The sequence below is a fragment of the Drosophila hydei genome, unplaced genomic scaffold (assembly GCF_003285905.1).
Source record: "Drosophila hydei strain 15085-1641.00,03,60 unplaced genomic scaffold, DhydRS2 tig00008114-arrow-pilon, whole genome shotgun sequence".
Classification (NCBI taxonomy): Eukaryota; Metazoa; Arthropoda; class Insecta; order Diptera; family Drosophilidae; genus Drosophila; species Drosophila hydei.
The window spans coordinates 10,246,567-10,268,263 of record NW_022045827.1 but is presented as its reverse complement, the minus strand read 5'-3'; the positions used below and the strand labels follow the sequence as shown (position 1 = coordinate 10,268,263).

The 21,697-nt window shown below is 40.3% G+C and overlaps 2 protein-coding genes across 2 annotated transcripts; both read right to left on the bottom strand.

Annotated features, from left to right (window-relative positions):
- Positions 1–2,493: 2,493 nt before the first annotated feature.
- Positions 2,494–17,869, bottom strand: LOC111596978 (solute carrier organic anion transporter family member 4A1). Its single transcript, XM_030224457.1, has 8 exons — positions 17,494–17,869; positions 12,548–12,855; positions 12,301–12,454; positions 5,588–5,690; positions 3,674–3,884; positions 2,961–3,634; positions 2,710–2,898; positions 2,494–2,652 (listed from the first exon to the last, which is right to left on the bottom strand). Exons 1-8 carry the CDS (start codon positions 17,789–17,791, stop codon positions 2,526–2,528), a joined length of 2,064 nt encoding a protein of 687 aa, XP_030080317.1. The 5' UTR covers positions 17,792–17,869; the 3' UTR covers positions 2,494–2,525.
- Positions 17,870–19,075: 1,206 nt separating this feature from the next.
- On the bottom strand, positions 19,076–20,034 carry LOC111596981 (troponin C). The gene is made up of 3 exons (XM_023311465.2): positions 19,878–20,034; positions 19,358–19,775; positions 19,076–19,290 (listed from the first exon to the last, which is right to left on the bottom strand). Exons 1-3 carry the CDS (start codon positions 19,878–19,880, stop codon positions 19,262–19,264), a joined length of 450 nt encoding a protein of 149 aa, XP_023167233.1. The 5' UTR covers positions 19,881–20,034; the 3' UTR covers positions 19,076–19,261.
- Between the last annotated feature and the right edge of the window lie 1,663 nt (positions 20,035–21,697).

Here is a 21,697-nt window from a genome sequence, read left to right as displayed (position 1 = left end):
ATATATTGATAAATCGATCCAGATAAATAAAATAATTAGCACAAGTTAAATATCATATTTAAATGTGACTTTTATGGTTAAAATTAAGCTGAGCTAAAAGCTAACATTAACTAACTGTTTATGCCAGCCAAGCTAACTAATTTAATAATAAAAATAACCTTTTCACAAGACTCTCATAAATGTCCATTAAAGTTAGCTAAACGATGTTAGTATGCGAATTTTTCGCTATTATGAGGCATATTTAGCAACTGCTTGAAGGTAGATAAATATATATATATATATATTTTATTGACATATGAACTATCTAATATATATATATATTAGATAGTTCATATGTCAATAAAATATTTGCATTTCAGCTCATAATATGTAAAATGGGTTTGCAGCCAAGGTCAAAGTACTTAGCGTGCTCTAAACTTATAAATTTGGACGTGTTCGTCTTGCGAAGAACGATTATGCAAAAACAAATCAATTGGCAGCAAAGTAGAAAAGCCACGAGGAATGCATAACATATGACAATATATATTTAAATAAGTAAGAAATTGGGAATTCTATATATGAAATCAGAAATGTGTTTATTGAAGACCTAAAGACTCCATATAGCTTTGCAGTGTAGCTTCTTAAGCTCGATTCTATAGACGAAGAGTTAAAAACACAGAAATTATAAATTAAAACCGCCCAAAACAGATAATGATTTGATATAAATATTATTTTATATCCGAACAATAAAGTCGTAAATTCGGAAAACAGTTTTGTCAGAACTCAATTGAAACGTGTTTTCTAAATTCAACTATAAAATATGTTCAATAACTGAAAGAATAAAACTAAAGTATAAAATTAATGAGGCAAAGGCTAAAGAAAACTTGACGCAACAAACTAAAATCAATTACCAAGCACAGGAGATCAAATGGCTGTAGTTTGGCACCCTATGCTAAAAAGCGTACTGGGTGTTTGAAGAAGAAAATATATAATGAGACAAGGCAAATGCCACCGACAACAAAGAAAAACCGTTTGCGTTGTGGGGGAGCTGCGAGAAAACTCGAATCGAATCTGTAACAAGTGCGCCTGCAAGTGTACATACATACAAACCCACACACGCGCAAACACACACACATACACTTACACAACATACACACATATGTATGTAAGGCAAAACAAGTCTTGGAAAAAGTTGAAGCTGCGCAGGGGGGCGAGTAGGTGCGAGGGGGACAACATATGACTGGGCAACGGACTGGGCTTCTGGTCAGACAAGACAAGAAGCCAAGAAGAGAAAGAAAAGACGAGACATGTCTCTAAGTGTTTGTGTGTGTGTATGTGTGTTTATGTAGGGGCACTTACACACTTGCACATAGCAGGCTTGTAGTGGTAAGTGGATTAAAAGTATAAAATCACCTGGCATTGATATATAATTTTCATATTCAATATTCATATATCTTTGTTTTTGTTGGCTTTTCAGCTGATATTGCTGCATTTATTGTGCATTATGCAAAACACTTGCACTTCGGTTTTGTTATTGTTTTTGCACCTCTCTTTTATGGTTGCTTTCTCAATGTATTCACACATGTGCACACACACACACAATACTTTGTTTGGCTTGTAGTTGCATCACTGTGACTGTGTGTGTGCCTGTGTGTGTTTGGGGATTTTTGAACTAAATTGGATTCCGTTATTTGTGCAGTTTACCTCTTTCTCTGCTTTTGCTCGCAGCTTAAAAATGTTTATTAATTATAATTGTTACATTGGATTATCATTGTTATTAATAGCTGTTATTGTTTTATTGTTGTTTTGGGTGATTGACCCTTTAATTGCACATGATTTTTGTTTGTTTTTTAGCAAATGCACATTCACCCAAACACATTCACGCACACGCACACTGGCTAAATCAATTCATTTTCTATTATTTTTATTTTTTATAAATTATACAATGTCTAAACACCTTAATAGCTGCCACTCTTATGTTTTTGCTTTACGTTACGAATGTTGTTGTTGTTTTAAAAACACAGTAAATGCGTCAAGTTGGCATATTTCTAAGCAGTAAAAACAGCGCGCAGCACAACCGTACCGTACGAAATCCAACAACAAATTGAAAAACAATGCGACCAGTGCTGCCAGACGGTGTGCTTAACCAATCGCGACCAGATGGCAGCCTGTTACATCGCTGTTGAGCGTGTGCAGCCAACTTCATGCGACTCAAATATGCCCTCGCAGCTATCTTAACATTATGTTAATTTATATGAAGCGGGAAATGTTAATGAGTTTAAATTTTGCATTTAAAATATTATGCAAACTCTATTATAATAAATTGTTAATACTAAAATACACGTTTCACTTATGTTATACTTATTTTTCTTTTGATTAAAATAGACATTAATAGCGCTTACAAATATTAATGAGACCAATACAAATTTTATAGCTGAGCAGAGATTAATTTTGCAATTTTTTGATTTTTGATGGATTATTAAAAAGTAAAGTTGGAAATGGCAGTACGTTACTTATTTTACTTTCGATTCTCTGTTATGCTTAGCTTAAATTTCCGATTGGGTATCCTTCTTGGCATTCAAAGTCTTGCTGGGCGGCTTATAGAACCACCAGGCGCCCAAAAAGAACAACACGGAGCAGAGTTTGCCCACCAAGGCCAGCAGCCACATGTAGCTGGAAGAGAAGCAGGTGAAGTAGCTAAATTACCATACACTAACTATTCATACTAACCGACTGATGTAGAAATTATCATAGACCAGACAGGCGCCGCCTGCTTGCGTGTCGCAGGATTCGTGCCAGAGCACGCAGGACTCGTCAATGAGTGCACCAAAGATTAGCGGAGCTGGAATGGTGCCCATCAAGCGCACCTTGATCCATTGCAGACCCAAGGCAAACGACCTCTGCTCATCCTCCACGCATCTGGCAATGAGAATGAAGCTTACATTAAGCACGCTCAGCTAATCAAGGATCAGGCAGCCTACCTCAGCGTTGCGGAGAGGGCAGGCATTGTGGCCAGAAAGGTGAAGAGCATCAGCACAAAGCACAGAGCCACAAAGTAGGGCAAACTCTGGCAGCTGGACTCGCACATCACATTTGTCGCGTCGGCATTTTGATCGATGCAGCTGCAGTTGCTGTAGCTCTTCAATGTGTCCTGCTGCTCCTCCTGGCCGCAGCCTGCAAAGCAGGGACTGTAGTACATGACGCCATTGGCACCGCAAATGGGATCATAATTGCTGCGACTGCAGCCGCAATTGGCATTGCAGCTCGCTTCCAGTGTTAGGGGTAGTCCCAGCTGCTTGTCATCGTAGGCCGTGGTCACGCCCGCAAATGCCGCATTGGGGCAGGTGACCAGAAAGCAGCTGGTGAAGAAGGTGGCCACCAGCGTGGCCAGCAGGCACATCTTGATGATGCCGCCACAGGCCAAGTTCAGCTTCTTCACCATGTAGCCGCCCAGAAAGGTGCCACCCCCGCCAGCGGGCACTGTGATGAGGCCCATCACCAGAGCCGAAATCACAGGAGAAATGCCGAATTGATTTTCAATTTGCTTGGGCAGAAACGCGGCGAAGCCCGCTATGACCAGACCCTCCGTGGCGCCAGCCAAATTGAGGAAGAAGAACGTGGGATTCCTGAACAGCGTCAGCACAGCGTGTGGCAGCTCGCCAAGACGTCGGCGTGGCTTCAACTTATCTGTCACGGGCTCCACCTCCGCCCCACCCGCATTGGCCTGAGCCGTTTGCTTTGTATACGCCTCGGAGACCTTAGCCAGCTGCAGCTGCTCAGCACCAGGCAGAGCTCTGGGATAGCCAAAGATTGGTATAGCAATGAGCACACATACCACAGCTGCGAACACAAAGCCAATCCACCAGGCGCCAATCCACACCTTGCTGTCGCTGGTCAGGCTTAAGCTGTGGCAGAAAACGTAGAAAATAAATTTGAAAAATTATTTTAATATATAGAAAATTCTTTTTTATACATTAAAATAAATTTTCATAATAAAACAAATTTAATTTAAAATTAAAATTATGAAAATATTAATAATTTTATAATATATATATTATTATTATTATATATATATATATTATTAATTTCACAGGTTCAACATTTTTGAAGATCTGTTGCAAATTCCAATTGCTTTTATATTAAATATTTTATTACCCACAATTCGTTAACTTATCTTAAATTGTATATGTGTTCCTCGCATAAATTGTCGTTAATTTACATTTACATTTATAAGCCGAAATATTGTTGTAAGCTACGTTTTGTCACAAGCATAAACAAGCTTTTTCATATACCCTGTATCTTATGAAAATGTGTAAGAATGGGGTATATGGTTTGCATGAGTAAGTATGTAATAGGCAGAGGCAGAGCCAAAGGCAGAAATAGAGCAAGAGCTAGAAGCATAGGCAAAGGCAGAGGCAGAGGCAGAGGCAGAGGCAGAGCTGAAGGCAGAGTTAGAGGCAGAGACAGAGCCAGAGGCAGAGGCAGAAGCAGAGCGAGAGTCAAAGCCAACAGCAGAAATAGAGCAAGACCTAGAAGCTGAACTCAAAGCAGTCAGGAGCAGAGACAGAGGCAGAGACAGAGGCAGAGGCAGAGGCAGAGGCAGAGGCAGAAGCAGAGAGAGAGAGAGGCAGAGCTAAAGGCAGAAAAAGAACAAGACATCGAAACAGATCCATAGACAGATCCACAAACAGATTAAGAGGCACTGGCAGCTCTCTGCTTACCTGGCTATCTGACTACGCCCTGGTCCAGCAATATCTCAGACAATAAGATTTTGACTTGCAACTTTTAACAGCTTTTATAAAGCAGCAAGTTCAGATTGAACATATTAAAAAACGTTACGGCCTCGGCCCAATAAATCAAAATTGATTAAAATCAATTCAAATATCAAAATTATTTTATAATTAACTCCCTGAATTCGCAAATATTGAAACCATTTTATTGTAGCCAAAGCATGTTATGTTCAGGGTATATTTTAGTCATGCACTGCCTTCCAAATTCCATTCAGTGCATTCTTTTATATCTTCGCATAATTTAGTAGCTCGCCGAGTGTAAAAGTGGCAAGCGAGATTTACCAGGCAAGCGCCAAGCGCCAAGCTTCCAGTTCCAAGTTCCGTATGACTTATGGCATCACCTTGACAATAAGCCGTGCGGCTTATCCGTGCAATGCAACGCCACGACTCCAGCAGCAGCACTCAGTGCTTGGCAGATCAAACCAATGCCGCACACCCACGCCCAAACGCCCCACACCCTCACCCACACCCACTTCCACTCCCAATCGCCTTCGCACCTTATTTGCCTCGTTGTCAGCACGAAATGTTGTTTTATTAGTCTCCGGAGATGCTAACGCGACGGCGTGCTTTGTGTTTGTGGCATTTGCCACTGCTGCCACTGCTGCTGCTGCCGTTGCCCGGGCAACAAATCAGCCACTGAACCACGCTGACTGCCCCACAGGAGCCGCCATTAAAGCCATTTGCTGCCAGTTGCTGCCCTCTTCAGGCTTCAAGTGTGCCGCGCGATTAATAACAATCAACAATCAACAATCATCGCGGATTTATCAGTTACTTAAGCACTATCAAAGCTACATATCCATATATATATATCTACTTACTCGGCTGCATCCACGGTAACGAAATCCGTATAAATGAGCAGCAACTGACCGCCCAGAACGTAGCCAACTGCAGGTCCAATTATGGCCATCGTGTAGTAAATACCTGCGAATATTGAATGCTCATCAGCAAGTGGCGACACCCTTGAATCTTTAATTAAACAAGTAAGTAGAGAACAATAATATGTGTGTGTGTATGAGTGGATGTTCATAGAGCTAACAGCTTGGCAGTAGGATATAGCCAGCTGCGTGATGCCCTACACAAAGTCTTGGAGGAGCTAAACAGTTGATAATGGCGAAATGTCTGAGTCTAATTACTCAAATGAAGAGAGAGAGAGAAAGAGAGAAAGAGAGAGAGAGAGGGAAGGAGAGAGAGAGAAAGAGCGAGAGAGGGAGAGAGAGAGAGCGAGAGAGAGAGAGAGAGAGGGAAGGAGCGAGGGAGCGATTCTCTTCAAAATTCTTTCTATTTGATCGATTAATTTTTCTACTCATTCAACTTTTCTAAAATTGTATCTGAATTATATATATATTAAAGAATATGATTTTCAATATTAATACATATAACTAATATGCTCTTTTGTAGAGTATAAACATCATTAGCTTACTGTAGTTATGTTTAAATAAATTCACTTTTAGCTAAGACTCTAACTCAATTCTAAGACCTTAAACAAAATACTTCTGTCTGTTTCTTTGCCTCGAATTAAAGGAGTATGAAGAGTCTAATCATATGTGTATGTAAGGGAAGAATATATATAGAGGTATATGAATATATGAATATATGAATATATGAATATATGAATATATAGGAGGGATAAATGAATTGAAAGACAGACGAGCGAACGGACGAATCTTGATCGACTCGGACTGATTGGACATATACATATATGGCTTATGGAATCTGACACGCCTCTTTCTGCTTGTTACATACATTTTCAAAAAGCCAATATACCCTGTAAACACATTTTAAACAATATACTAATTGCCTAACCATATTGATATTGATTGCTGATCAAATTTTTTTTTTTTTTTTTTTTTTTTTTTTTTTTTCGTTTTTATTTCTTTATTTTGTTGCAGCTTATTGTCTTAGACTCTATAGCGCATTTAGCTCTAAACCTTAACTAATGGGAGGGCAGATATGCCAATTATTCTGCACTTGTAGCTACTATCTTAATTAGTTCTAATATTGTCTAGAGGATGCAATCTCTTCAGTCTTCGCCTATTGTTGTTTATAGCCAGGTTGCTTGCGAGATGGTTAGGATGCGCTGCAAGTCTGTCCGCGTATCTTGAACTGTGTCGCCCAATGAGTTCAGCAACTGTGGGAATTGCTAAATCCCTATGTAAGACTGAGTTTCTTACAAACCAGCTGGCTCCAGTCCATCTGCGTAGTGCTTTATTCTGCAGGGTCTGAATTTTGTTCCTTGTAGTCTTCGCCGAGGAGCCCCATAGAGAGATACCATATACGAAGGTTGGGACAACTATTGCCTTGTAGATGGCGGCCTTGCTGCTGTAAGACAACTTGCTTGAAGCTCTCAGCATCCAGTCGAGGGTTTTTAGCTTGCTTTTGCATTTTGAGGTTACTTGACTTATGTGCGCTTTAAAAGTCAGCCTTCTGTCAAGAGTGATACCAAGGTACTTTACTTTTGAGGCTTTGGGAATAGTGGGCCCCAATGCAACGCTTGGGCAATCTCCTCTTCTAGTGGCGAAGGTAGTATGTACAGACTTTTGTGCATTAATGGTGATACACCACCGTTTTGCCCAGCGTCCGAAAGAGTCCAGATATTTTTGTAGTGAGTCTGAAGCTTCTTGCGCAGATACGTGACGTGATAAGATGGCGGTGTCATCTGCATAGGTCGCTATGAGTACTGCATCTGTACTTCCTATATTTGGCTCGGGAGTTGGCATATCTCCTGTGAATAAAGTATAAAGTGTTGGGCCTAGAACACTACCCTGTGGTACTCCAGCCATAATTGGTCTAGTCAAGGATACTGTTTGCCCCCTTGACACTTGGAAGGTTCTTCCAATAAGGTATGAGGATAGCAACGCGAAAAATGGGGCTGGAAGGGTGGTCCTCACTTTCTGCAGCAGTCCCAGGTGCCAAACTCGATCAAACGCCTGTTTGATGTCTAAAAAGACGGCAGAGCAGTACATCTTTTCTTCAAAGGCTCCAAGGATATGGTGCACAACTCTGTGAACCTGTTCCGGTGTTCCATGCTGTCTCCTGAAGCCAAACTGATGGTTTGGAATGGCCTCCTGGCGTCCCAGATGTGTCAGTACTCGTTCCAGAAATATTCTTTCGAATATTTTGGAGAGTACTGGCAACAGGCTAATTGGTCTGTACGACTCAATTTCTCCCACGGGTTTGCCAGGCTTAGGAATCATCACAATCACGGCGCGCTTCCAGCAGGCTGGAAAGTGCCGGATGCGGAGCATGGCGTTGTACACCATAGTTATGTAGTCTATGGTGGAGTCAGGCAGTGCTCTAAGGACTCTGCCGTTTATTAGATCATATCCAGGGGATTTTTTTGCCTTCACTCTTCTGATGTGTTCAAGAACCTCTTCTTTTGTACATCCAGTTATCTGGTCTTCAGCTGGGAGGGGCGAGAGAACGATGTCTTCTGTTGCTTCGATTTCTGAGGCCTCTGCGGTAATCACCGGCGTGAATTGGTCTTGAAGGTGGTTTGCAAAAGCCTCAGCTTGAGCTTCGTCTCCAATGTGCCAGGAACCAGAAATGCTCCGAATGGGATGACGTCGTATTGGCTGCCGTTTGAGCTTTCTTGTAAATTTCCATAATTGAAACTCTGCGTCAGTGGGCGATTCAGCTCGTACCAGCGCATCGCTGATACACCTCTTTTGAAGCAGGGCGAGAGCAGCTTTAAGATGCCTCGTGGCTTCGTTGTACATGGATTTGGCATCAGGCGTGCGTAATCTTAACCAGCGTCTCCTGGCCCATCTTTTGTGTATTAGTAGGTGTTGGGCCTCCAAGGTGAGGGGGATGTTGTACGGAGACTGTTGTCTTGTTTGGCAAGATGGTGGGGCGGCTTGGTGCGCAGCTTTGACTATTTCTTCCTGCAGTTTGTTTGCTGCGTAGTCCACGTCTTCAGGAGTGTTAAGTTCCATTTCTATGTGCAAAGAGTAATGGAGCTCGCGCCTAAAGACTCCTAAATCTGATCCTGCTGGCAGTAGTTGTTTCCTAATGGGCAAGGGCTGTGGCTGCGCGTGGATTGTGACTATTAGTGGCAGGTGGTCAGAGGATAGGTCCAAGGATTCTTCAATGGTCAATTGCCGGTCACAGATGCCTTTGTAGACAGCGAAGTCGATTGCCGAGGGCCTGTGTCCATTAATTGGGTAACGGGTGGGGGCTCCAGTCGCCAATATGCTGAATTGTAAGTTTTGAATCGCCTCAAATATGACTTCTCCGCGACGATTCGCACTATTGCTTCCCCAAAATGGGTGCCATCCATTCCAGTCGCCGCCGATGAGGGTCTTATTCAACCTTTGGCCTAGAACCTGTTCCATGTGATGATCACACAGACCAGTGTTTGGCGGAAGATAAATTGACGCAACTTCGATCGCTCCAATAGACGTAGGCAGGGTGATGGCTGAGACCTGCATTGTTGCGTTGCAAATTGGCAGTAAAGGTGTATGCGGTATTGTTGCTCGTATGAGGATTGAGGATCCACCAAAGCAGTTTGCTCCTTCACCATGAGCCTGATAGTGTTCGTATCCGAAAATTTGTGTAGTGGGGCACTCATGAGTTTCTGTTATTAACATTATATCTATGTTTTCTTGTGAGAGAAACGCAGCCAGTTCCTGAGTCTTGTTTCTCAGGCCATTGGCGTTCCAGATACCCACACGTAAAGCCATTATTTGTAGGCAAGCTTGGTTATGATGGCCATTAAACTGTTTAGCATGGTTGCTTGTTGGGATTGTACTTCTCGCATCGCTTTGAGCTCGGCATTAATTGCGTCAAACTGACGTTGTTGTTGCTGAAGCATTTCAGTGAACAAAGTGTCACTTGTGGTATTCTTATTTGACGGTCCACCTCTAGCGGCCTGTGCGTAAGAAACACCACTAATAGGCGTTGCAAAGCTCGTGGCTTGGGTAATGCTCCGGGGCCTTGTAATTTCGGAAGCAGTACTCGGACCCGTAGACGGTGTTTGTGTGGGACTCCTTTTTTGTGCTGGGGATTGCAATTTGCGCAACCGCTTGTATACTTGGCAGCCCTTATAGTTGGCTGGGTGCTGTAACTCACAGTGCACACAAGTTGGTGCCTGGTCCTTTTCGCGGGTGCAGTCTTTGGATGCGTGTTTCCCGGCGCAACGCACACATCTGGGAGCTTTGTGGCAGTAGCGTTGTGTGTGTCCAAATTCTTGACAGCGATGGCATTGTGTCAGGTCGTTGTATCTTCTTGGCAGTTCCACTGTGCAGCGTTGCCTGCAGACAACTCGAATGTCCAAAATTTCTTTGTTGTTGGGGGCCTGAGCCACGTCAACAAAAAATATATTTAGCGGTGTTTTGTCCATACGGCTCAGTGGGTTGTGCACATTTGTAATTGTGTGGCCTTTGGTTTCCAATTCCTTTTTAATTAGTGTTGTATCAGTGCTGGAGTGAAGCCCTTTGAACACGACTCTATATGGTTTGTCCTCCTTAAGCTGGTAGCAGTGGAACTCCAATTCCAGCTTAGTAAAGTGGTCTATAACTCTGCGATAGTCCTCACTGCATTGGGTTAATACACCTATGTTATTCTTCTTTGGCTTAATTACGTATGATTTAGCATCAATTACTTTATCTATTATCTGTTGAAGTAGGGCCACAGACTTGATGTTTGGACACCATATGGGGGGCGGACGAGGTTTCGGTGTAGTTTGCTGGTCGGTCAATACTGGGGCTTCTGGAGCTACAGGTGATTCGCTGTAGTCTTCATCTTCTTCTACGAGCAGTGAAAATCGATTTTCTGATATTAATGCTGCATTGCTGGTGCTTGGTTCGTCGAAGATGAGCCTTTTCTTGATGGTTTTTGGTGAATTTGGCTGTTTACGTTTCGTGTTTTTGTTGTTAGTGATGCCTTGCACGGAGGCGATATCTATTTTTGAGTTTATTGGCATGATGGAGGCTTGCCTATTTGCCATCACAACGTTAAGCTGGGCTTGCATTTCTGCATTTACCTTTACAGCTGTAGCGAGGTTATTGACATTAGATGTCATCGCGGATTGTGCTTTTGAGTGCAGGCGCACTCGCGCCAAGCGACGAAATTTCGTAAATTGCAATTAAAGCAATTGAGTTACGCGGAAGCAAGCGATAAGAAAACGCTGCGTGTGCGGTTTTTGTTGCTGTTGCGTTGAAGAATGCACCGCAAAGTTCTATTTTTAGAACTCTGCAGCAGTAGAGCTTAAGCGAAGGCTGTTCGAATTCACGTCTTTACAGGTCGAACGACTGATCGCGATTGTGATCAAATTTGACTATATAAAACATAAAACATTATGATATCCTTAAAGCACGACTGGACTCTTGAGCTGGCTAGAGTGCAACCTTTTTACAGCTTGGCAGTAGGGTATAGCCAGTTGAGTGATACTCTACACAAAGTCTTAGATAGTTGAGAGCAACTTAGAACTGCAACGAAGCAAAAACTCTTTGCATAAAACTCTAAACTGAACAATTTTGATAGATAAAAGTTCTACAAGCTAGAAGGGAAATATGAAACTAAATTTATAATATTTTAATCAAAAAATGAGCTGTGCATAGATCTCCCAGAATTTGTTAAGTAAATGAGACACTTTTCAGTTGTGCCACTATTTGTTTGCGTCGTTTGGCATCAATTATTTTGTCAGGCCACAAAGAGGCTGCCTTCTGCCTGCCAGGAGAATGAAGGGCAGAGGGCTGACTAGCTGGCTGGCTGACTGTTTTGGCAATAAGTCGATGCATGTCTTATCATTTGGCTGCATCTTAATTTGCATGACAATAGCCAAGAAAGGAAGAGCAGGCACGAGTGTCATGGCAGAGGCAGGGCAAGGGCAAAGGCAACTGTGAAACTAATAACTTGGCTGCTCTGTGCGAAAGTGTTTATCCTTTTCGAATGCTGCTGCTGCTGCTGCTGCAGGCGGAGTAACAAATAAATAAATGAAAAACGAGCGAAAAGAAAAATATTGAGAAAATCCCCAAAAACGAAATTCAATTGTTTCAAAGGGCGCAGACGACGTAGCTGGACGGGCTTTGATAATTCCGAATCCTGTCGGATGGGAGGCACGATAAACTTAACTAAGAGGCAATAAATTTCGCCTGCTGTCTTCAGGCTTAGCGCGTGTCCTGGGCCCTTGGCTGACATCAGGTCCTGGTACTGGTCCTGGCCCCGCCAAATTGCGCCTGACTCAGCTTTAAAATTGGGTCAACAAGCGACGTGGAGGCGGCCAGGGGTGGGGCAGGCGGTAGAGGCCAGACGCAGATGTGCAAGCAGGAATGGGGAAGATACTGGGGCCTGGGGTGCAAATAGTAAATAGTATATTCACTTCCCTTTGTAGCTGGCATCGTTTGGAATATAGCAAATAAAAATAAATATGCATGTGTGTGCGTGAGTGTCTGTGCGTGTGTGTGTGGAACTAATAGATCCTTTGATATGCCCGCAAGGAGCTGGCGTTTTGCTTATTTGAGCAGACAGACTGCGCAGCAGCCGTCTCAAAGTTTGCCCAAAAATGTCTTATCAATGCGACAGTTAAACTTACCCAAGTAAACAGATGACATCTTTGTGGATACGTTCTCATCCAGATAGGTTACGCCCAGCGTAAAGAGCGGCGAGGCGCCGGCGCCATGCAAAAGTTGTGCCGCAAAGAACAGCCAAACCGTCCAAGTTAGACTCTCGCCCAGCTCCAGTTCCGCCTCATCCAGGCCAGCGCCGCAACCCAGCTGCAAGACGCATCGCATTTAGTGCTATTTGACCAGCCCCCAACACAAACCTGTCGCATTGCCCACCATCGTCTCATTCGCTTGGCCATCCCGTTCGCATAGATTCGCCTCGGCTATGGTCGCTCGGTAGCTGCCGACCAGAAAGTGCGGCAGCGAGAAGATCAACGAACCGAGTCCCATCAGCAGCAGCCCAATGGCAATGAAGCACGGCTTCGACGCGCCCTTCCGCCCGCCATAGTACGTCACGGGCACCAGGCACACAAACGACGCCAGATCGTAGCCACTGGCCACCAGACCCGTCTGACGCGAACGCAAGCCAAATCGTCGCTCGATGGTCGAGATGTTCACGTTCACAAAGCCATTCACAATTAGACCTGAAATGGATTTGTGTATAATTATTTATTTATATTTTATATTTTTAAATTATTTATATATATATTTATTTTATATATTAAACAAAAAATAATTTCGACAATCTATATAAAAATAAATTTTAAAAATCACAAAGTTGTTTATAAAAAATAAATTTAATATAATATATTATTTTCTAGGACTTCCCTTTAAGATATTTATTAACTTAAAAGGAAGTCTTTACTATTATTTAAAATTTTACTTTAATATTATATAATTGAAAATATACAAAAAAATCTTTAAAAATGCACAAAAAAAATAAATCAAATATATCAATATAAAAATTTTTTGCACAGAGTAAATCATTGTGAACTGTGACGAATTCGGAATTGTATTTGAAGCCAGTCGCATTTAACCTGGCTCAAGTCAGAGCCCAAAACCCCCCAACACTATTCAGGACTATTACCAACATCATCCCTCAAGGCGGATGTCATAAAAAATAAGACCAGCTAAGATGATTTTATGACTCGATTTGTTGGCAAAAGCAACAGATTGAAATACAATATGAAACGGGGATAAAGTAGCAGCAGGGGGCAGGCTGGGGGAGTTATAAATTAAATATCTGTACGACAAATTGATTTTACACATAAATATATATACAAATATATATATATTTATATATATATTTATATGCTTATAGAATAGATATTTGTAAGGTGTTTGAGCTCATTGTGTTGACAACAAATTCAATTTATTTTCCAATAATCGAGCTGCTTGAAAAATGTCCTTTTAGTCACACACGCTGGACACACGGACGACAATTGGGATGAGCCCCCTGCAGAGTGGGCAAAAGTGCCTCGGGTTGAGGATTGGGGAGACTTAAATGTCTCAAGCACTCATAAGTCATTTACCCCTGAAAAGTGCTGTAATATGGATCAATTTCCCTATGTCTAATGCCCCTTCCAGCTGGAGGTGGGCCTCGATTCGGGGCGAAGTCAAGTGAAGTGTCCTTTGTGTCGACTTTGCTGCATACGTGACAATCAACCGATTGGCCTTTGAGCGTCTTTAGCTGTGACAGCCTTTAATTAGCAGAGTTTGCTTAAAAAAAAAAAAAAACAAATTAATTTCCTCACGAAATTTACATTAAATTGTAACTGAAAATGAATCTTAGGCTGTGCAACATTCAGATTGCATTAAAGCCAAAAATGATTCGAGTCTTAAGCGGCGAAATTCTCTGAATATTTGAAACTACGAATTTCCATAGAATTTATTAACAAAATAATTATATAAAAAATATCTCTAATTTTGAGAACAAGCAAAGCCGTAAACACATCAAAACTATTTCCTTCCTTCAATATTAAAACTCCCTTCAAAAAATATTTTTAAAAATACGTTTGAAATGTTTTATTTATAAAAAATTATAGAAAATTAAAAGTCTTCTTAAAGCACATTTAAGAAAAATTCTTTTAAGTGTTTAAAAAAATTATGAAAAATAGAAACAAAAATTTAATGGAAATAAAATTTGAAATCTTCGAATGTTTTGTATTAAAATTATGATAAACCAATTAAAGTTAAAATTTATAAATAAACATATATTTTTGCTAACTAATAAAATATAATTCACAAACCGTTTAAAACTGTTTTATATAATTTCTAAGCTGAACAAAATAATAATTTGCTTTAATATTAAAAAAAAAACTAAAAAAAAAAACATTTTTATTATTCATATTTTCGTCTCTCAAGCCTAACTTATTTTTTTTAATTGATAAATTTTTAAAACAATTTAAAAGATCTTTAATCTCGTTAATTTGATTGGAGTTTGTATAAATATTCTGTCTAAGACTTTAAATCCTGGCTTAGTTTTCCCAGCTGAAATCTCACAGCAAACACTTATTTCTATTGCTATCTACTTAGGTATAGTTATAAGTATTGGAAGCCGGCTAAACACACAGTGAGCACACGCTTTGTAATTAAAACAATAAAGCGTTAAAAACTGTTGTGATACAAGAGCAAGTGGAAATGGGAAAAGCCGTAGAGGAAGCGAGCGATGGCTGTAATCCCAAATCGTAGCGGATGATTTATGTTAATGCCATGTCAACTGATTAATATTTTTGGTCACGTGCCGCCATTCATAACCGAACTGCACTGTACTGGACAAACACGACCAAAAAACCAGATGAGAGAGAGCGAGGGGTGGGGAGAGAGAGAGACGCAGAGTGGAAGGGCTGGCAGCAGGGAGATTTATCGCTGCACGCGACCTGGCAAACACTTGGAGGCTGGGCGTTCAGCCTTGTCATCACTTTGACACCAGTCCAAGAGTCGACAGAGAGAGAGAGAGAGAGACGAAGGGAGGCCCAATCCAAGTCGGAAATGCGCTCACGTAGCGCAATGTGCAACAGATGCCAAAACTGTGGGAATCCATGCATATAATCTGTGCGGGCTTGTTTATGGCACTAGCAAGACATAAATACAGCAAGCCCCTGTAGCTGGGGGCAACCCAAATGGCCGAGCTAATCCCTGGAACAGTGCCTAATCCGTGCAGCCTTTCGCAATTGCTGAATTTTAATTAACCACATGAATATGAAGCTGCCGTAGCGTTGTCATGGCTACCAGCTCCACGATTTGCATTGCCCCGATTTACGCCTATGACAACGCGCACTCAGCTAGCCAGCGACAGTGCCAGCGCCAGGCAAGCTTCCCCGTTAGACATATCCTTTCAAACTATTCACAGTCGACAGTTTCTTCCTTTTTTTGAGGTTAATGCATCCTCAGGCTAGATAGAGAAAAAAAACAGTGTCTGTTGACTGCTTCGGGGGCTGATATTAATTATTAACTCGTTTCCCATTCAGCAAAATGCTTTTGCCTCGCCAAGGCGCTTATCTGTTGCACACAGCCTTCGGCTGGGAGCCCAAACTCCACGGAAAGCCGGAAAATTGCCCGTGCAATGCTCAGCGATGCTAATGAAGCGTTCCACTTGGCCCAGCCTCCGGGCTCGCGTCACACTTTCAGTTTATCAACGAGTTCTAAATCCAGCCTTTTGCCACGAAGTCTATTTAAGACTTTTGGGCTCGACCAAAGCTGCCAGCCTTACACCCAATTACTGCAGAGCTTTAATTAAGCTGGGCTATACTTTTAACTAATTGATATAATTTGTGGATAAACAATTTAATTGAAATTGAAATTAAATGTGTTTCCCATATTATGATAATTATTTATGAAAATTGATTTAACTTCCTTAATGTCATTAAATGATAGCAAGGGCAGCTTCTTGAATTAGTTAAGCAGACTATCAGCTTTCATTTATTTCGTAGCTTATTATTGAATAATATACTTTACTTTACTTTATATAAAATCTCAGTATTTCGAAATACTTTAAAGTGACTTGAATCGTCTAACCATAATTTTTGAAGGCTGCGTCCTTTAATTTTGACATTGAGCACAGTCCCAAGCACAGGAAGACAAAGTGGCCTTAACTTAAAAAATCCCAAGAAATATTTCTATAATGCTCTTTAACATTTCAGATTTGAAATTTGAATTAGCTTCAAAGTAGACGCTGTTCTGTACTTCTTTTTAAGCATCCAGAACTTATATATATTTTACATATTAAATATAGTTAAATAAGAATATTTTTTAATATTCAGCATTTTCAAAAATAAATATATTTAAGTATAAATACAATTTTAAAAAATTTTAAAATGAATATGTTTTAAATTTAAAATATATTTAATATTAATATTAATATTAATATTAACTCAGCATAAATATATTTAATATATGAAATATATTTAAATATGAATATATTATAAATATATTTCAAAAAAATTTACATAATACAAATTTAAAAATAAAGATTTATTAATTTTCTAGCAATTTAGTTGATTTTCAAAATAATAATTGGGGACAGAAGAAGGTGCGGCAGACGCCATAAAGTATATACTTCATATAAATTTATGATACTTAATGATTTCTTTCTATATATGTATATAATAAAATATATATAATATAATATAATAATATAATATGATATAATATATATATATATTATAAATACATATATACATAATAATTTCTGCGTATAAATGCATATATCTGTTTATATATAGGAATTATCTAAAGTCCTGTCACCTGTCACGTGCAAGAAATCGAATAGTTTTTCCACGTTTTCAATTGCAATTTAAATAAATGCAGCATTTCACAGCAGCAACTTTATCAACTTTAACTTTTAATAAATTTGCATTTTATTTGCATAGCAATATGGCCCAATTTAATTAAGCACGATAAGATAATATTATCAGATAACTGATAAGCTTGCATTGCCATCACAGTTCATTGAGTTGCACTGGGTAGAAATTTTCATAAAGAACTGCACTGCCTTAAACAGTTCACAAAAATAATTGCTTAATGAATAAATATTTAAATTAAATTTATGTTTATTCAATTGAAGTTTTTAACTATTATAAATATTATGTACGAGGTGTTTCACACTAGGTCTTAAGACACAAAGTTTATCTTTGATTCTCATGCTAAAGAAACAAAAAACTGAGAAGCATGTGGGCGGATCAGCGAGACAGAGCTATTAAATGAATTAAGCCCGGGCCACAATGAGAATTTGTGTGCCAAATATCCCCCATCCCCTTCCGACCCACTCGACCCCCACTTACCCTGCAATGCGCCGCCCCAGCAGAGCCAGAAGAGCGCCCACTTGGCGGTGCAGAAGCGTTGCAGCCATTGCGGCTGGAATCGTCGCCAGCCAAAGCGTGGCTCCTCCAAGCATGTCGAATCCGTGCTCATGCTCGTACTGTTGCCCGTGGAGCTGCCCACGCGGCTGGACCGAGCACTATTGTTGTTATTCATGTTTCCATTTCCATTCCCATTCCCGAGCTTTGCCGCACTCGCGTCCAATGAGCAAATGGTTGACATGTTACTCGAGTCCTCATCAACTGCCTGAGATGTGGACATCTTCTATTCAGAATTTGGATTTGATAACTGTTTGATAAATTTGACTGGAACTCGCGACTGCTGCGATCCGCATCGAACGAAGCGCCAACTGCAACTGAACGCACAGATTTGAATTGCGCCAAGCCAGAGCTCAGCCTCTGCCTCAGCCTCAGACGTTTCCTGATGCTCGCCGCTTAACAGCGCAGGACTTAACAGAGCTCTGTTAGCTAGCCAAAAGCAACCCCATTCACACACACACGCGCACACAGCCACTCACACACACACACACACACATCTACATTCACATCTGCTGGCGTAAACAAACTTTATGAATGAAATTTTATGCCTGACGCTCGCCTTCCCCTGCTTCCGTATGGTTCGCATATCAACAGTTGTCAAGATATTTAATTTGATTCTAATTTAAAAATATCTTAATGTGTGGCGGCAAATATTATTTGAAGAGCTCGCCAAGTATTTGTAAAATATATTATTTTTGTTTTATATCTACTACGAATGACTGAAATTTGTTTATCTAATTTAAGTGCTACTTAACATTGGCTTAGTACTTTGAAATTTAGCTATTAGTTGGGCTGACTTTTTTAATTTTTGCTGTTGAGTATGTGCACTTGCATTTCTATTGGCAGCAGCTTACTAAAGGGTATATCTGACATCTAAAGAGCTAGTTCGCCAAACTGAAAATCTCAAGCTTGAGAATCTTTAAGCTTATATATAAAATTGACCAGAATTTAGGAGTACTAAGGGAACAGCATTCCAGATACTTTAGTTCTATATCCTATATTAAAAACAAATAAAAGATAATAATATATATATATATATATTTTTATATATAGGATATATACTATATATATATATATATATTATAGTATACGAGCTTAATCTTGACATGGCATCTACCAAGAAATTTCTATACATTTATGTTAATTTATATAATTTATTCTTTATATTTTCTTCAAGTTTACATCTTCCTTGAGGCCAGCCTCGTATAAGCGCACTATAGCGGACACTATAGTACCCGAAAGCTAAGCAACCTCATAAGAAATATATGTGAATTTAACTAAACTATTATTTGTTTATTTGGAATATTAATTCCAGCTTTGTTTATATTCAAATAAAGTAAGACACTTCTAAGACGAACCTAAATCTAAATGTTTTATAGACATTTTCCACACTGCTGCACTAGTATACCATATCTGGGCTTTGTCTATATATATCTATAAATACTAATTGAAGAATTAAAACTTAAGCTTAAGTTTAGAATAACTTTAAGATAAACTTCATTGAAAATTTCAATAATATTTGATTTAATTCCACTGTACGACGCACTGGCAAGCCACAAGAGCTAAAATCTTGAGTTAATTTATTTAAATATATTAAAAAGCTATTCTCAGCAAGGTAGAAGAAGAACAAGAAGAAGAAGAAGCAGTTCTTAGATTGTCTTTCTCTAGAATGGGCCTCAATCAAATGGAACCTCTAATCGCCCGTCATCATTTCCATGAACTCTGCAAGCGGAATAGATATTTATATATATATATATATATAGATTAATTATTCAGTTTTAAGAATTACCATCAAAATCGACGGTGCCTGAGCCGTCGGTATCAATTTCGGCAATGATGCCATCGAGATCGCTGGATGATAGCTTGTCGTCGAGGGCGGCTAGAATCTCTTTGAGTGTGGATGTGGTTATGTAACCGTTGCCCTCGCGATCGTACAAGCGAAATGCCTCTTTCAGCTCCTTCTGTATGGCCTCGGCGTCCTCCTCCTCGAGGAAATGGGCCGCTATGTTGCAGAAGCCATCGAAGTTCACTTTGCCCGTGTCCTCCGGATCGTTCTCGTCGATCAGATCCTGCAGCTCGCTCTCCTCGAACATCTGACCCATGCTATTCAGGATGGTCTTCAGCCGCAGCGTTTCGATGAAGCCCGACTTCTGGGTGTCAAACATCTGGAATGCCTTGCGCATAATGTCCATTTTCTCATCGTCCTCCTAATATCGAATACATAATACGCAAAATATGTGTGCTCACTATATACATATTAAATGATATAATAGCCGACGGCAGGCAGGCAGCGGGCCTGCGATTCGTACCATTTTAATATTATTTCGCTGCCGGTTGTTCCGTTTGGATGAGCGATGCGACTATGAATGTGGGGTATACCGAATGCGAGTGGTATTTGGCCAACTGACTTTGTACATCAACGAGTTGCTGCTGCGTTGGACCGCGAACGTGCACTAATCCGTTCGTCTGGCCAAGATCATTATTTATAAACAACAAAAAAAAGTTTTTTTTCGTTAAGTGACTACGTCATCAGCACGCAGCACGCTGAGCACAGAGCGCACAATTCAACCCCACCCGCACTCACACACATACACACACAAGCACACACACTCTCACACCTTAGCCATTTGGCCATCCTTCATGTTGTTGGGGTTATTGTTGTTTGTTAGGCTTTCGGCCGCAACGCCTTATTGAAGCTGACCAAAAATATAGCCAACATGCATATAACTGTTGGAATGTGCTGGCGGAGGCTGGCCAGACATTCGACCAGATCAAAGTGGTGCATGACCAGGTTGATCGCTCGATCTTTCGATCTTTCTATCGGTCAGACTAAGGTCGCCCACTGCCACCAGCCCGGATGGCGACGTCATCTACGAGTGCCGGAAAAAACCAAACAAAATGCAGCGAAAACGAAGCAAAAACAAGTGAATCTGCAGCAACATCGAGCGTATTCGATTGCCTAATACTCGTTCACGATTCAGTGACTTCAAATTGAAATTTGTACTCAATTGCAGTGGGTACAAAGGACTTTTCTTTCGAGCTCTTGTGATGTCTGCACCAATGCCTTTTGAATCAGTTTTCCAAGCAACTTAAATCTCAGTCGAACTAATTTCCAAGGACTTGAATCGTCTGAGCACAGTTTCGGTCGACTGTTGACTGTCAGTTGTAAAGTTGTCTTTGAGAACAAACAGGACGAAGATCTTTTTAGCTGGCTGGCTGGCCCAAGTAAAGCTCTCTCTATGTCTATGTGAAGAACTTCTTAGCGACCTATGCCGTAAAGGAGCTAACTGAAAGTATACCAAGATTTATTTCTCTTTAAATTAGAATCTTATTTAAAATGGAATTCAGCTTCGGCTATACATCTGTCGACTATCTAACTGTACTTGGGTCCAAGCATCCATAACATGAATAGAATTTGGCGCATATCACCTACATAATATTTGCCTTATTAATGTGAAGTCTTCTAGGCTTAATTTATATAGATAGATAAGCAATATTTATCATTTAATGAAGATTTCATCAGTAAACTTTGTTGTAAATTGAAGCCTTAAATCTAGCTTTAAATAATTCTAATGACAAATGGAGAAGTCAATTGCATATCCTTGAAGGCTAGATATATGATAATTATAAATAAGTATAAAATATATAATATATTATAGTCTAGTATAGCATAAAGTAAAGTATGCCCGAGCTTAGCGCTTATAAATTCAAGCTTTAACTAATCAAATTTCTCCACCAGCATTAGAGGTATTATCGATTCTAGTTACAACTCGAGTTCATTTGAATAAATGGCTTAACGATCGAGGCATAGAGATTGCATAATCTCAGCACAGTTAGTGGACACTGCAAATATACTCATTTTACAGTTTGTTCGATTTATGAACGCGTATAAAATTCTACAATGTCGAGCCGAAGAGGCGCAGCACAGATTGCCCAGAAGATCGCCCCCAGAGTCAGTCACTAAAAATCGGCTATAAACGTCCTCACAATCAGTCACAAAATCAGCGCAAATTTCTCACGGTAATTGTATTTTTAGTACTTTATAGCAATTTTTGTCCAAATGATCATGAGCAGTGGGCCAGATGTCGATGACGATGCCGATGCTGATGGCGATGGCGATGGCGATGCT